The 16,995-nt window shown below is 31.9% G+C and overlaps 1 protein-coding gene across 1 annotated transcript in view; it reads left to right on the forward strand.

The window, feature by feature from the left end:
- The window catches only part of LOC132716812 (ras GTPase-activating-like protein IQGAP1), a gene marked incomplete at its 3' end in the record, with an annotated part of 67,332 nt that overhangs the window by 33,130 nt on the left and 17,207 nt on the right, over positions 1–16,995 (forward strand). Inside the window, 4 exon segments of the mRNA XM_060700149.1 lie at positions 3,394–3,520; positions 11,717–11,827; positions 12,284–12,360; positions 15,041–15,108. Coding sequence (XP_060556132.1) covers positions 3,394–3,520; positions 11,717–11,827; positions 12,284–12,360; positions 15,041–15,108 — 383 coding nt within the window.

Raw genomic sequence — 16,995 nt, forward strand, 5'->3', positions numbered from 1 at the left:
TTATTTTAATAAATTTTGAGTACTGGTACAATAAGAAACTCTTCTTGCTGGAAGTTTAAAATGGCCATTAACATGTCACTTGCTGTTTAATTCCACTAGAATTTAATATTCTTTATTATGTTTTATGACTTCACTGTTGTCAAATTGAAAATTGAATTTACTTTGGAGTGTTAACAGAAGAGTCTCAAACATTTAAGATGTTAAGTAAATGCACATATACACTGTATATCAATATATATTATTACAAAAGTCATAAAATTAATATTCACAAGAAGCGAATGTATGGTTACATGGTTTTATTTATATTTATTGATGTTGAAAGTTCATTGCTCTTCATATAGACTTTAGAAATGGTGTATTTAGTTTATACAAATTTATTTTACTTTGAGTTTGAGGCTATAAACTTATGGAAACACTCTTGAATCCTTTCCTGGAACTAAACATTACTGATCAGAAAGTGTAGATTTTCTTGTTCATGGAAACATAGGCTTGCTGTTGTTAGGATTTGAACTCCTGCAGCCAGCAATGTTTCAGATGTCAGCCACTTGATGCATTTGCTGTACTATAAATTTGGAACCATCCATTTTGACTTTAAGAGATGTAAATATAATGAAATGTAAAATATTGATTTACCAACAGTAGTGTGTTTGGCATGGGATGTGCAGGTTGGCAGTCTTGTATAGGTAACTCATTATTGCCGCTTGCACCTTGAAGTGCTGGGCAGTGGGCATGGCTATCCAGTTGATCATTATTCTACCACAGTTCCCTTCCATTATGTTATACAATGTAATGTTAATTAAAGTAAGAGCAAAAAAAAAAAATGTATTCATTGTAAAACTGTAATATTAAAATTGTGTAAAAGAAGTACATTCAATTCTCACACTTCAGTAATATAGGTGTGTATATTAAATTATATATGTATATATGCGTGCATAACATTACAAAGTAATTACTTTACCTCTATAAATAATTAAATAACTTGAGGGAGGAGGTGAACTGTGACAATGTGTAGTTATACAGTTTAAAGTATATGCATTTTACGATGTAACATGCTGTGTATGATTTTATATTGTTTATTGTATTTTAATTGTATCGTTGCTGCATATTATAATATTATTAACTTAAGTTATTTTTTACTGGGCTGTGGACATTCATATTGCTGTTTTAAGGCCAAGATAAAATTTAAAATGTTTCACAGTAACATTATCTATGATACATACCTTGGTAAATAGTAAAAATAGTAAATATTATATATATACCTAGTTAAATGTCTTGCAAGGCCTTAAAACTATCACCTTAAAGAGATATACCTTCGAAATTATGTTGATATTTGGGCATACTTTCAAAGTTATGTTGATATATGGGCATACTTTCAAAGTTATGTTGATATATGGGCATACTTTCAAAGTTATGTTGATATTTGGGCATACTTTCAAAGTTATGTTGAAATTTGGGCATACTTTCAAAAGTTATGTTGATATTTGGGCATACTTTCAAAAGTTATGTTGATATTTGGGCATACTTTCAAAGTTATGTTGAAATTTGGGCATACTTTCAAAAGTTATGTTGATATTTGGGCATACTTTCAAAAGTTATGTTGATATTTGGGCATACTTTCAAAAGTTATGTTGAAATTTGGGCATACTTTCAAAAGTTATGTTGATATTTGGGCATACTTTCAAAGTTATGTTGAAATTTGGGCATACTTTCAAAGTTATGTTGATATTTGGGCTTACTTTCAAAGTTATGTTGAAATTTGGGCATACTTTCAAAGTTATGTTGATATTTGGGCTTACTTTCAAAAGTTATGTTGAAATTTGGGCATACTTTCAAAAGTTATGTTGATATTTGGGCATACTTTCAAAAGTTATGTTGATATTTGGGCATACTTTCAAAAGTTATGTTGATATTTGGGCATACTTTCAAAAGTTATGTTGAAATTTGGGCATACTTTAAAAGTTATGTTGATATTTGGGCATACTTTCAAAGTTATGTTGAAATTTGGGCATACTTTCAAAAGTTATGTTGATATTTGGGCATACTTTCAAAAGTTATGTTGATATTTGGGCTTACTTTCAAAAGTTATGTTGAAATTTGGGCATACTTTCAAAAGTTATGTTGATATTTGGGCATACTTTCAAAAGTTATGTTGAAATTTGGGCATACTTTCAAAAGTTATGTTGAAATTTGGGCATACTTTCAAAAGTTATGTTGAAATTTGGGCATACTTTCAAAGTTATGTTGAAATTTGGGCATACTTTCAAAAGCTATGTTGAAATTTGGGCATACTTTCAAAAGTTATGTTGAAATTTGGGCATACTTTCAAAGTTATGTTGAAATTTGGGCATACTTTCAAAAGTTATGTTGATATTTGGGCATACTTTCAAAAGTTATGTTGAAATTTGGGCATACTTTCAAAAGTTATGTTGATATTTGGGCATACTTTCAAAAGTTATGTTGATATTTGGGCATACTTTCAAAGTTATGTTGATATTTGGGCATACTTTCAAAGTTATGTTGATATATGGGCATACTTTCAAAGTTATGTTGATATTTGGGCATACTTTCAAAGTTATGTTGATATTTGGGCATACTTTCAAAGTTATGTTGATATATGGGCATACTTTCAAAGTTATGTTGATATATGGGCATACTTTCAAAAGTTATGTTGATATTTGGGCATACTTTCAAAAGTTATGTTGAAATTTGGGCATACTTTCAAAAGTTATGTTGATATTTATTATTTTCCTCTATAAGAGAAAGGTTATTTTGAAATTTTCACTAAAATGATGAATGATATAATAAAGATTAAAAGATGGAGAAAACCATTTAAAATATTAAAGTAAGGTTGGTCAGACAGAATTAATGTGTAGGTTGTCCAGGTGATATGCTGGTGATGGCATAGGCAAATCATAAGTGTTTCCAGTCTTTAAATTTGTTTATGAATGTGGTGACTATTATTTTTTATGCCAATTCTCAGAACAATTTTTTTCAGAGAGTTGTATCTATCAGTAGAATTGTAAGTGAATTATTGTTCTAAGTACTCAGCTTTTACAGATTATTTCAAAATTGAATAAAAGTATTGTCACAAGGGTAATCATATAAGATCATTATATATTTTAGAGAAAGCTGTTTGTTCCACTGTGATAAAGCGATGTTAGTACTTCGCAAATGAATATTTCAGAAACGAGCAAAGTATGTAGAATATAGGTATAAAGTGGCTTGTTTTGGTTTAAAATTGCTTGTTTTTGGAAGAATCACCAACCTTTTTCAATGACCTCCTTTTATTCATCAAACTTGGTATAAAATCAAATGTTTAAGACTTGAAAATCATGCATTTACCTAAGAGAAGAAGTTGTTTAAAACTTTAAAGGTGCATTTCTATAATTTCAGATGGATACAAGCTTGCATTAATGAAGAGTTACCTCCCACAACAGAGCTGGAGGAGGCATTACGTAATGGAGTTTACCTGGGAAAACTTGCTCACTTCATGGCCCCCAACAAAGTCCCTCTTAAAAGGGATTTATGACAAAATAGAAAAGTTTAAAGGTAAATATTGATTTTGTAGAATAAGGGTGAATAGTCCAAAATTGGGGGGAAAATTTAGAACAAAAATTACCTGTTTTTAAAATATCAACGTCCATTGCAAACAGCTGCATGATCTTTTTATTCTGGTTTTGGGGTATCATTTAGCCAAAACCAATTTTTTTACAAAAATTTAAGAAAATTTGGGGTTTTAGTTTTTTTTTTAAAATTTGTTTTATTGAAATACAAAAAAATTTTTGTAAAAATTTAAAAATTTTTTGCCGGGTTTTCATTGGGTTATTTCAGTCCAAAAAAAGCAATAATGGTCTTTTCATCAAACCTCAGTTTAAGTAACTGGTAAAAATCTGCCACTAGACAGTAATTGTGCTTCCTTAATTTGATTATGTTTTCAAGTAATAGATACACCAATGCTATAAAACAATCCTTAATACTCTTGCAAAATATCCAAAAGTATTCAGTAATTAAAGGAACCCAAATTGTTGTGTAAAAGAACCTAAATTGTTGTGTAAAAGAACCCAAATGACTGGAAATGATAATCTTTATGTGATCTGTCTGATGTTACATGAATTAGGTTGGAGACAAATTAGACAGCAGAAGGCAATGACAGTCTAATCAATGGAGAAACTGTCCAAAATAAACAAAAGTCTGTTGCTATAGATACCAGACCATGGTTTACCTAAAGTGTCTATAATCTAGGACAGAAGTGTGATATTCTGTAGATTGATTGTTATTCAATATGAAATGATAAGATAAATAAGATTCTTATCAGTTCTTTTAATAACAAAATTGGATAATTTTCTTTGTCTTTATTGCTTAGACTGAGAAAGATCATGAAATATATATATATTTACTAATATATACTATTTCCCTAAAGAATTTGTGTAAGGAGCAATAATTTCTCTACATACTTCAATAGAAAATTCTCTGTACATGAAAGCTTTATAATAAAAAAAAAGAAGTAAGGAAATAAGTGAACAGCAGTCAATCTTTATTAAAGCTCTTTCATTCACATACACAGACACACATTGGCAATCAAATATATTTTGAACCGAATCTGTCAAAATAAGCCCTGACAGTATTTCTTTTACATAGTATTGTTCTTTCCTTTTGCTTTCATGTAACCTTTCAGTGTCCCCGGAGACATAAAATAAGAACATTGCCGGCATAGAGCTGCCATTTCTCATTATTCTTTTTAATGCTATTATGTAAAAGCTACATTGTCATGCAGGTTATAAATACATGCTTAAAAGTTGCATCTTTTTATGGTAGTGCATTTTCAGCATTTTCTTGAAAATGAAAAAAATATTTCAAGGTCATCCTCACAGAAGTAAGGCATTTTAGATATTGCACAATTGTTTTCTTTAGATGTATCTTGTAATCACATTCCCATTGGCAGAATATGCCTCTTATCCCCCATGGCATGCCATCAGAAACAGAACTTCAAAAAAAAGAAGTTTTTTTATGCTGTCTGAAATTGTGGATCAAGGCTACTGGTAATGAACACCATCAGCAATTATTATAAAACTTACTATAGACTTAGGCCAGTCTCTACACCTACATGTATGCGATAGGACTATACTTACTACCAGTTTATAGACTTAGGTCAGCATGTACACCAATGTTACAGGACCGGACTTATGATTATTCACTGCTTTGAATTGTCTGTGCAGATAGGGTGCAAATAAGAATGTTTATAATGAAACCCTTTCAATAAGCAATGATTATTGGCAGTTGGTTATGCAAATTTAGCACATGTTTATTTATTTTCTGGAATGGCCGTTTTATAGAATTATTACTGTTTCATATCCTATCATTTACATCTAGAGGAAATTATCAGCCTGTTTATATGAAATATTGGAATGGCAGGAAATTGGGGCAGGTTTTTTTTATATCCGGGCACATTTATCCGAAAATAATTTTTCCCGGGTTCTAAAAAGGGGTTTTATCAAATAAATTACTGTCTGATTTGGTGGAAAATGTTTTTCCCATTTGCCCCCTTTATATTAAATTTGAGAAAACCGGGGTTTTTGAATTTTGGGAAGAAAAATTTAAAGACCCTAAACCTACTACCTTTTGAGTCATTGAAAAAATTTTCTTCCCTTTAGGAAAATGTTTTTAATTTTTAAACCCAAGGGCAAGGGGTTATTTTTTCGGGGCCCACAATAATCTGGTGCATAAGGTTACTTGCACAAAACCTATTCCCTTTTTTTAAAATTGAGTTATGTGTAAATTTTTATATATTTATCATAATTTAAAATTTTGTAAGACAAAAAAAAAAAGAATTTTTTGAGAAAAAAAACATTTTTTTAACCTTTTCTGTTTTTTAAGAAAAAGTCGAGCTATTATGATGGCCTGCCAGCTTTGTGGTTGTTGTTTGATGTTATCTCATGCAAAAATCATAATATATAGCTTGATTATTTAAATATTTTAAAATGGTTATAAAATTTAATGTCTCTTTTTACTGTATATGCCCCGAAAGAAATTTTCCGCCTTTTATGTTATACCCCCTGGCATCCGTCTGTCCCGTTAGCGCAATTTTTGGTTTCCGGAGCATAAACTAAAGTTCCATTTTTGGCCCACAGTATTCAAAAACTTCATAGGAGATTGCCCATATTGGGTAGAAGACCCCTATTGATTTGGGGTCACAAAGGTCAAATGTTCAAAGGTCACTATTTACCCTAAAAACTGAAAATTGTTTCCGGAGCAATTTAACTTAAGTTTCCATTTGGCCTACAGTTTTCAAACTTCATAGGATGATTGTCCATATTGGGTAGAAGACCCCCATTGATTTTGGGGTCACAAGGTCAAAGGTCAACGTCACTATTACCGTAAAACTGAAAATGGTTTCTGGAGCATAACTTAAGTTCCATTTGGCCCACAGTTTTCAAACTTCATAGGATGAGTGTCCATATTGGGTAGAAGACCCCTATTGATTTTGGGGTCACAAGGTCAAAGGTCAAGGACACTATTACCATAAAACTGAAAATGGTTTCTGGAGCATAACTTAAGTTCCATTTGGCCCACAGTTTTCAAACTTCATAGGATGATTGTCCATATTGGGTAGAAGACCCCTATTGATTTTGGGGTCTCAAGGTCAAAGGTCAAGGTCACTATTACCATAAAACTGAAAATGGTTTCTGGAGCATAACTTAAGTTCCATTTGGCCCACAGTTTTCAAACTCATAGGATGATTGTCCATATTGGGTAGAAGACCTCTATTGATTTTGGGGTCACAAGGTCAAAGGACAAGGTCACTATTAGCTTAATACTTGAAAACAGTTGCCGGAGCATAACTTAAGTTCCATTTGGCCCACAATGTATTCAAACTTCATAGGATGATTGTCCATATTGGGTAGAAGACCCCTATTGATTTTGGGGTCACAAGGTCAAAGATCAAGGTTACTATCACCTTTAAATGGAAACAGCCAATAACTCTAAGTCAACAATTTTATAGGATTAACAGGCTTTATACCCCTGACGTCTTTTCGTCCATCGGTTGTAGCATTTTTACTTACAATATAACAACTTGATGGTGGTGCTTTGAAAACAGCAACTGTATATAAACATGAATGTTCTTCAGCTATAAAGGAGGATTGCTTTTTGAAGGAGGTAATATTGTATTTAATTCCCATGTCTTACAAATGCTTCATCCTTACTTAAAGAAAAAGTACTTTCGGGCATATAATGCTCCGCCTAGCGGTGCTCTTGTTAATATTTATTAAGATTGGTTATTGATAGTTGTTGCCCTTAACAGACAAGCATTAACACTGTGTGCAGTGCTCCTGGTTACTGTTATAACACTGTTTCCACCAGCTTGTGATATTTCTGTTTGTATGGGTAGGAAACACCAGAAACTTAACCATTCAATGGGTCAGTATTATGGTCTTAAATTTGTTATTAAAACTTATTACCTTAACTTTGGTACTCTTAAGTTTGTAGAAATAAATAAATATCCCTAACTGACATTTAAGGCTAATTTCAGAGCATATTTATTTGCAAAATGACACAGCCATCAATCAAATATTTAAAGCAAATGAAATATTTCTTGTCAATTAATCAATTAATATCCCATCAGTAACTTACTTGACCTTAAAAAGAAAAATTTGGTCTTATTTACAAATTTTGTGTTGGGTCATTTACACATACCTTGTCATGTAAATGTAAAGAAAATGATGTGAAAATAACTTCCTTTTCAACACTCAATGTAAATATGCATTTATAAAGGTAATAGAAAATATAGGATATTGATTCAAAAGCTTGCATAATTACATGAATATGAAATGTTAAGATCTTAATATAATTTGTTAAAGGTATTGAAAATAAAAAAAGCAAGTTTCTGTTGTGATATAAATAAGATTTATTTTATGATAAGGGTAATATAATTGTGTAATAGAATTTTGAAAATGCTCTTTTCATACTTCAAAAGATACTTTCATCTCTTTCATAATAGGTTTGTTTATGACTGTATCTTTCTGAAATATATACATGTATGTTCATATGGTGTAGTGCATTGTTAAAATTGTGTGCATTTATATTACTAAGGTTTAATTTTTACCTTTTACCTGCTGACTTTTTTTTATGAACTTGTCCATCTTCCATTTTTGGACCTTATCCATGATTAATTTTGGGGATGTCAATTATAGTCAATGAGAAAATTTAAGATAAGTCAGGCAACAGTCAAGAGTCTGGACACACTGTGTAGGCCAGCCTGGGCAAAGGCTGATCACCCAGCAGTGTTTTAAAGCCTGTAAAATATATCAACATACTATGTTAATAATAATAATAATAATAATGCAATAATAATTGTATCACAGCGACAATCTAAGAATTCAAACTGATGAGATGGGCTATTAATTATCTTATTAGCAGCCGAACATTATTGTTATTGTTTAAATCCCTCGGAGACAATAAACTTATCTGGCGTTTTCAAAATCAAAGTTAAGGTCAAGTCGTTCAGCCTAAAAATGATTATTTCTGCATCACAACATTATTCTATCCTTCTTGTAACGAAACCAAATTCTTCTGCTTTCAATCAAAACATGATGACTCATATAATCAACTATACTATACTAAATAAACATAAACATTTGCCTTATTAGGCTTTAATATCTTTGTGACTTGGCAGCTGGCAGGATTTTTTTTTAAGAGTGTGTTTGTAGCGATAAGGACTTGCATATCAATGCCACATGAAATAAAGAGTTATGATGGCATGTACATCTATGTAGGCGGATAAAACTGTATATCTGATTGTTGATGTTTTCTAATATTTTAAAGTCAACAATTAATAGTTCCTGGCTGTCCATGATACATATTTAATATGGTAAAGGTGAAATCCTCACATTGGTTAGTGTTTTACAAAAATTAAATTGGTCAACCAATTCAGTGTTTGAAATTATTTTTATAATTAAAGACTGATCAATTATGAGTGAGCTGAATAACCGAAGTCAGTGTGTTACGATTCATTTGAAATATTGCAATCCTATTGGATAAATAATAATTTCAAATACTAAAGATTCTTAAACAAGAAAATGTTCTTTTCATTTTTAAATCAAAACTGGTGACTCATGCATCATACTGTGTAATACATGAATGTAAACAGTTGACTTTATTTACATTTGTAAATAAAACTTATCTATGTGTCAAAATTGCTTGTATTAAAGTGCTAAAATTGATTGTGACTTGTCAGTGCCAACATTACATAAGGGAGCCAGAACAGCTAGCCAATCTGTGCAGTCTGTTATCTGATCAGGCCTCGTACTGATGGAACCCCAGTTTTAGAATAAGATCTCGCACATTTACATAATTTTTAAGCAGAACAAATCAGTTTTTATATGTAGATGTAGCAAGTTAGTGAGGACAAATTTGTGTATGATAAATCTTTTCCATGTTTGAATAAAAACTGGTGACTCATATACTAAAATGTAGCAAAATAAACATAAACAATTGCCATATATGGCTTATCTATTTGTCAAAGTTAAGTAGCTGATAAGCCCATTTAGGGTACTTTCAGTGATTATAATTCATGTATACCCTTATTAGGCCATCTGCTGTCGACTGCTGTAAATTTAAGATTAAAATCCTTAGCTTACTGCGGCCACTTATTTTACCCTTGCAACCAGTGCAGACCAAGATCTTTGGCAAATCCATGCCATCTAATCATGGTCTGCAATGTTCCCTATTCATTCTGTACATGTACATATTTTGACATTTTCCCCTGGAAGTGGTCAATTGTTTTGTCCAGATTGAAAGATGGAAAAGTTTATTTAAGATATTTTAGTCTGGAACGGGTTAATTTTGAAATCCCTTAAACTGGCAATAAACTGTTCTAAATTCAATGCAGATCAAGTTCATTATATTATAAAGAGGAAATGACGGACAGCATAAGATTAGATCAAGAAGTAACTTGGCTCTGTAATTTCCGGCTAAATGTTTTGTTGAAACTTTCCAATTTTCTGGTCAATATACTGACAAATACTGTTGAATCGGCTGATAAGAGAATATAATTATCACATAGTATAAACATTGCCACAATTTTCTGTTGCTGTAATTTTCTTTCATGGGATGAGAAATCATGATGTAATTGTCAAGGCCCAATGAAGTAAAATATTTGATTCATGTTATGCATTCGGCGAAAAGGTTTTCACGAGTTAGTGTATTGAAAAAGTTAGTGTATTGAATGAAATGTCTTTAACAGTTAGTGCATTAAATGAAAGGTCCCCAACTTTTGTAGTGTATATTGAATGAATTTTTTAGTTCTTGAATTTTTAGAGTATATGAAATTAAAGGTCTTGAACTTTTAGTGAGTGTTCAATGAAACGTCTTGGAACTTTTAGTGTATATTAAACAGTTAGATAATTGAATGAAAGGTCTAAAATAGTTTGTTTATTGAATAAATGTAATACTGTACTTATTATCATACTGCAGTTTAGTTTTTGATACCCAATTAAGTAATACATGTATGTATATTCAAAGGAGGAAGTGGGATGATGCAAATTGTTAACTTAACACCAGTAAATTGAAATCCTACCTGCACTTCCACCCTAGTGGAATTACATGAATAATGAGGAGAAAGTAACAAAGTTTTTACATTTGACCTGCCCCAATATTGCATGGTTGATGGTTATGTTTTGGCACTATAATGGGATGTTTCCTTTAGTGCAGGATAATTTACCATTAGACCATCTTTCACAGTGGCGAACCTTTAGGGAACGTAGTTTTGACTCCTGGTGTTGCCATCTTCACAGTGGGGGAACCTTTAGGGGACGTAGTTTTGACCCCTGGTGTTCCCATCTTCACAGGGGCGGAACCTTTAGGGGACGTAGTTTTGACTCAAGTTTTTAAACAAGTTATCTTTCCTGTTTCGGCGCCATATAACCTAAATTGTGCACCATAATAAAACTAAACAAAACAATACAACTATACAATATTGAGAAAAATGAAAACAAATTATCAAAGACTTTACTGTATATTTATGTATTTTTGACTGTCTTACTTGTGACAATACCATTATCTTAAATCAAAGAGACTGCTACTTTTAATGGAAAATTGTTCCAGTCTGCCTGAAAAGCAATTCAAATAAATGTTTGAACAAATAGCATGTCTAGAGAGATCATTTTGTATATTTAGAGAAAATTTACCAGGTTTTAAGACTGACAAGAGGCTTTCATCAAAATTTAGAAAGTTTTTGCTTTTAATCTGTAAGTTTTGCAAGTTTATTTCTCCATAGTATTATTAAATGGGTACATTTAAGCGAGTTTGTGCATCAAAGATAATTGGACTGATATTATTTTACTAAATCTCAAGCAGAAAATAAATGTTTTTACAACAGTTAACCATGCTGCAATAAAGCATGAAAAATTGATATCCATTTCAATTTTAAAATGTTCATAAAAAAGAATTTCTGAAACATTTTGAACTACATTGAGTGATGATGTAACCGAATTGACATCATTCAAATGATTTGTCCATGTTTCCTTTTCAACAATCATGCATATGAAGTTTAATTATGCTCTTAAAAGTACCATAAGTCTGATTTATCATGAAATATAGAATACCATGTTAGAATTATAAAATATTTCTGAGAAAGTAGATGATGACTCATTCAACGGGTGAATGACAAGTTGAGATATAATGAAATGTACTATTATTGTTCTATTAAGACTGTTGTATTGCTTATGATAGAGAATCATTTTAACTTTTTCAGGCCAGAGGGCTTCACTTCCGACACACAGATAACTTAAACCAGTGGTTCCAGGCTATGGAAGAGGTTGGACTTCCGCGGGTTAGAATGTTTCTCTGACTTTGAAAGACAGAAATACAGCTACATTTATGTATTAAAATTGTATGATAAGAAAAATTAACATTATAAAGTCCAATGAAAATGCATTCAAAGCTAAAAAACTGTTGGTTTTTTTTTGTAATCCCTTCTGAACTGGAAGAAATTTAATGTTAACAGTACCAGGGTTGATTGCAAATCTGCAGTAATTTATATGAAATAAAGATGGACTTACACTAGTTTTGAGGTCAATTCTCAAAATTTGTAATACTTTCAAGCTAGATGAATAATAATGTCAGAAATAGTGCATTCAGGGTCATCTTGGTCCTTTGTTCATCAGTAAAATTTGAATTCAGATGACACCATATTACATTTAACTTTTAATTAATCCTACTTAAAGATATGATAATGTTAAGGTGAGATTTTGACTTTAATTTAGTATATTGTTGATTTTCTTTTCAGATATTTTACCCTGAGACAACTGATATATATGACAGAAAGAATATGCCGAGGACAATATATTGCCTTCATGCTTTAAGGTACGACGTCTGTAAACCTCAGAGCATTGATGATTTCATATTATATGTATATATATGATTTCAGATTGTTCATTTTTTAGGGTTTAAAGGCGCACCAGCACAGTATTGTTCATAGGGTGCCGAAATAGAAAAGATGATTTTAGCTAACCTCGGGTGTTACAAGCAACACCAGGGGTCAAAACCACCTCATCTGCTGGAGCTGAGAGATGCTTAGACTCCAGTCATTTGAACCCATTTAGTGGCCTATTAGGATCATGCAGGAATAAACTGTGGCTGCATTTCTTATGCCTCAACCATTAAAGTCATCCCCTCAGCTTCAATGGGCAATTTCAGATTGTATTTAGTAAAGAATTAATTCAGAATTTACTTTTATCCATGTGTTAGTATAGGAAAACATATTGATTTGAAAAGTCATTTATCAATGCACTTAACGGAAATGTTTGCTGCAGATGTTTGAATGGCTTTTAATAGTTATTTGGCTTTTGTGATGAAATATTTTCAGTAAGAACAAGGTTGTTTTGTTCAGTGATGTTAGGTAAAGAATGATCTACAGGTTCAGAATTTTCTTTCGGCCTTTTGTTTTCTGTCAGTTCTGATTGTCGACATTTTATAAAGGACATTTGTCCTCCTCTGCTGAATCTTTCATGTCATGTAAAGCAGTTGACACCTGTATGTGGAGAACTGGCTGGATTTGGTTACTCCTCTCAAAATCTGGCGGGGATATGTTATCTGATGATGACTAAATGACTGATTACTCAGGTGCATGCTTATGTTAAAAGAAATACACAAGGCGGCACCTGAGGTCTTCTTCCATTGGCACAGCTGGAAAATCAATTGCCTTTGGTGTGATTTAAAACAAAACAAATTCAAATGCTGATACTAGTATATTATTGCACACTGATGTTTAAACCCTGATTGGTGGTGGTCATAATAAATTAACTATGCCATCAATTTAGACCCAGGCCAGCCTATCGATTCATGCTGTCTTAAGTTACTTAATATTTTATCAAAATCCCTGAAATTGATATTATCATCACCAAAGTTCAAAGTAGGTCGATTCCTTGACAATTAGTTAGGTAAGGGTTAAACAAGAGCAATCAAATTGCTGTCAATATTCTTTCAAATGAATATAACCAGACATGGTGACATTTGACATTAATTTGCGTCAAAACTTTGCAAAAGTCGTTAACTTTGCCACTACAATGCATCTCCTTGCCCTGGGAGATGATATAATTATCACTTGTTGATTATCACAACCATGTTACTACTGAAGTTTCTACTCTTTGAGATGACCTGAACTAAATTTCAGTAGAATTCAGTGTTACTACTGGAGTCTAACATGACCTGAAGAAAATTTTAGAAGAGTTCAATATAGGTGACAAGTATCAAACATAAGATTTTTGAGTTGAGACACTTAGTAACCCTCTTTTTCCATTATCAGTGTTATAATACTGACATTCAGCCCTAAAATGACCAGTTCTCTCATGGAATTTTTGGTTCTTATCCCATAGTTGTATACCATTACAATAGTGGTTAACAATATCTCTCACTTTGAGCTTTGCTACAGGCTTACATGCAAGTGTTACATCTAGATTTTGTAATAATATAATTTATCTTAAATGCTGCCTGGCTGAGTTATTTTCACAAATTTGAAACAAAAAACAACCTTGTTAGAAACAACCCTGATGAAAATAAAATGGTCATTCTAGGGGGGATGATAATAAGGAAATGATCAACATGAAACCCTTTCAAAGATTTGGTTTTCTTTTAATTTACATATTTAAAAGCTTTTGTTTGTTATCAAATTGTTTTTAAAGGGCCTACATTATCCCAATACATTTTTTCCCCTTAATACATATTTTTTTCCCTTTTACTTTGAACAGAAATTTTCAAAACATTTTCCCCTTCTGACTTGTTTTTCTTTTCATTTGGAAAAGTACATAAAATAGTTTAAGAGATTTCAATATCAAAATGCTAAAGTTATGTATTGGAAAAGTACTGTCTCAAGTCTGGACATTATCACCACTCACCTCAAGGAGTTAATGTGCTAAATTATTTACTGTTGAAAAAGGAGAATCAATGAAAAATTGGATCATAAATATTTGAAGCATTGTCTTGTTCACATTTGGTGTCCTTTAACCTAGATGATACTATATGGAAATAAATGATCATGATTCTTTTCACAATAATGTGATTTATTCATACTGTTGAAATTGTTGTTCTCTGCTACAGTATGATAAGTCAAGGTCACAGTATTGCCAAGCGTTTGACTGTAGTATGCTCTTTGTTGCTCAAGTTTGATTTTGTTAAAACCCCTTAAAGCCTCCAGATGAGCCAAAATATTTCAAGAAAATTAATCCTGAGGAAATTGAACTAAGATTTTAAGAAAAGAAAAAAATATTCACAATTCAAGTAATGATTTACATGTTATATGCAATGAATGATTGATTTTTGCTGTATTTATCACCATATTTCTTCTGCATGATTTGCAGCAGCAAGGGCTATTTTTGCACATTTTGACATTTATTTGGTAATTTACTTGGATTCAACATGCCGTATGAAACGTGTTAATTACATCTTTGTTCACTTGACAATATTTTATTTTTTATAAAATTTATAAAGTCCAGCACACACATTCATTTTTAAGGAAAGTTGAAATTATTTCTGTATTTTATTTCAGTTTATACCTGTTCAAGCTAGGTATGGCTCCACAGATTCAAGACTTGTACGGAAAGGTTAATTTTACAGGTCAGTATAGCATTATTTTTCCTCACATAATTTTAAATGAATTTAACAAAGATCATGATTTTCTTTACACTTCAATATTTATCATATTGGCATTACACTTTTATTCTGTTTTTTTTTTTTGAAAAGGGGGGGGGGGGGGGGGGGCATGACCCATATGCTTGTGTGTAGAATTTCAATGATATTTTTCAAAAAGTTAAGATTTTAGGAGTGCCAGTTGTCTACATAAGTCACCTTAGTTTAGTAAAGGGTGAAGTCCTTCAAAATTTTAAAAGGAGGTTACCAGTAATTGCACTAAGGGCACGAAACATTGTCCACCTATGAAGATAATTGTTATTCAAGGACATTGATGCCATGGATCTGCTTAAGAAATTTTAATGGACATTGAAGTTTTTAAAGTTTTTCTGCACTATAAAAACTGTTGAGTAGCACATACCATACCAAAGTGTTATTAAAAGAATACATTTACAAGATGTTGTCATTTAATTTACTACTTTGAAAGTTCTCATGCACTCAAACTTAAAAGAGGCTCATGACCTTTTTACCATAGCTAAATTTCTTTTGTCATTCTGTCTGTACATATGTCTCTATGTTGACCAGCTGTTAATTAGTCCAAACAAATAATGAACAGAACCAATTTTCTCTACAAAAACAATATGGCAGAAATATCATTGATTTTATTTGTTTGCCAAGTCATATTTAGCTTTGCTTTAATACTCTAAAATGAATGGGTTGACTTCAGTCACCTGTTGTTTAGAGTGCATTTAATTAAAGTGGGTTTTTGAAGTGGTGTTAAGTATAAAAATGAAATAACAAGACACAAAGAAAACTAGAGAGTTTAGATCTAAAATTAAACAGCTAATTTTACAGTGCATGACAATTGATCGTAAAGTCAGTACAGTATGTTGTAGTTGTACATTGATTGATGGTCTGAAGCTTATAAACTTGCTTGAATACTTGTATACTAGATGCAGTGTGACCTGCCTATATAACCGTCACCTGCCTATATGTCCTTCCTATATGACTGTCACCTGCCTATATGTCCTTCCTATATGACCGTCACCTGCCTATATGTCCTTCCTATATGACCGTCACCTGCCTATATGTCCTTCCTATATGACCGTCACCTGCCTATATGACCGTCACCTGCCTATATGACCGTCACCTGCCTATATGACCAGCCTATACCACCTTCCTATATGACCAGCCTATATGACCTTCCTATACAACCTTCCTATATGATCTGCCTATATAACCTGCCTATATGACCTTCCTATAAGACCAGCCTATACCACCTTCCTATATGACCAGCCTATATGACCTTCCTATACAACCTTCCTATATAACCTGCCTATATGACCTTCCTATATGATCTGTCTATATAACCTGCTTATACCACATTCTTATATGACCAGCCTATATGACCTGTCTATAGGACCTGCTTATATCACCCTTTCTATATGACTTGCATATATAACCAGCCTATATGACTTGACTATATGACCTGACAATAAGACCTACTTGTATGACCTGCCTATATGACCTTACCTACATTTCTTGCCTATATGACCTGCCTATATAACCTTGGAATAGAACCAGGCCAGCATGCACCTCCACACAGTCTGACAAGCTTTTATAATTCTGTTACTTGCATCATTGAGGCTTTTATATAGAAACCTCTTAATTTTTGTTTATTTTCATTTTCTGTAATCATAGATTACAGCACAGTTAACAATAATATACATGTACATGAAATGAATTAAAATTCATGAAACAAAAAAAGCATTTCTTAAGTTTTTAACAATAAGTTAAAATATAGACTGCTTATAGACTGTGTTATGTTAAGACATAGAGTTCTAACACATTTAGTGACAGATTCTGCAGTCTCGC

Source organism: Ruditapes philippinarum, unplaced genomic scaffold, assembly GCF_026571515.1.
Source record: "Ruditapes philippinarum isolate M1 unplaced genomic scaffold, ASM2657151v2 ctg6203_1_1_1_1, whole genome shotgun sequence".
Taxonomy (NCBI): Eukaryota; Metazoa; Mollusca; class Bivalvia; order Venerida; family Veneridae; genus Ruditapes; species Ruditapes philippinarum.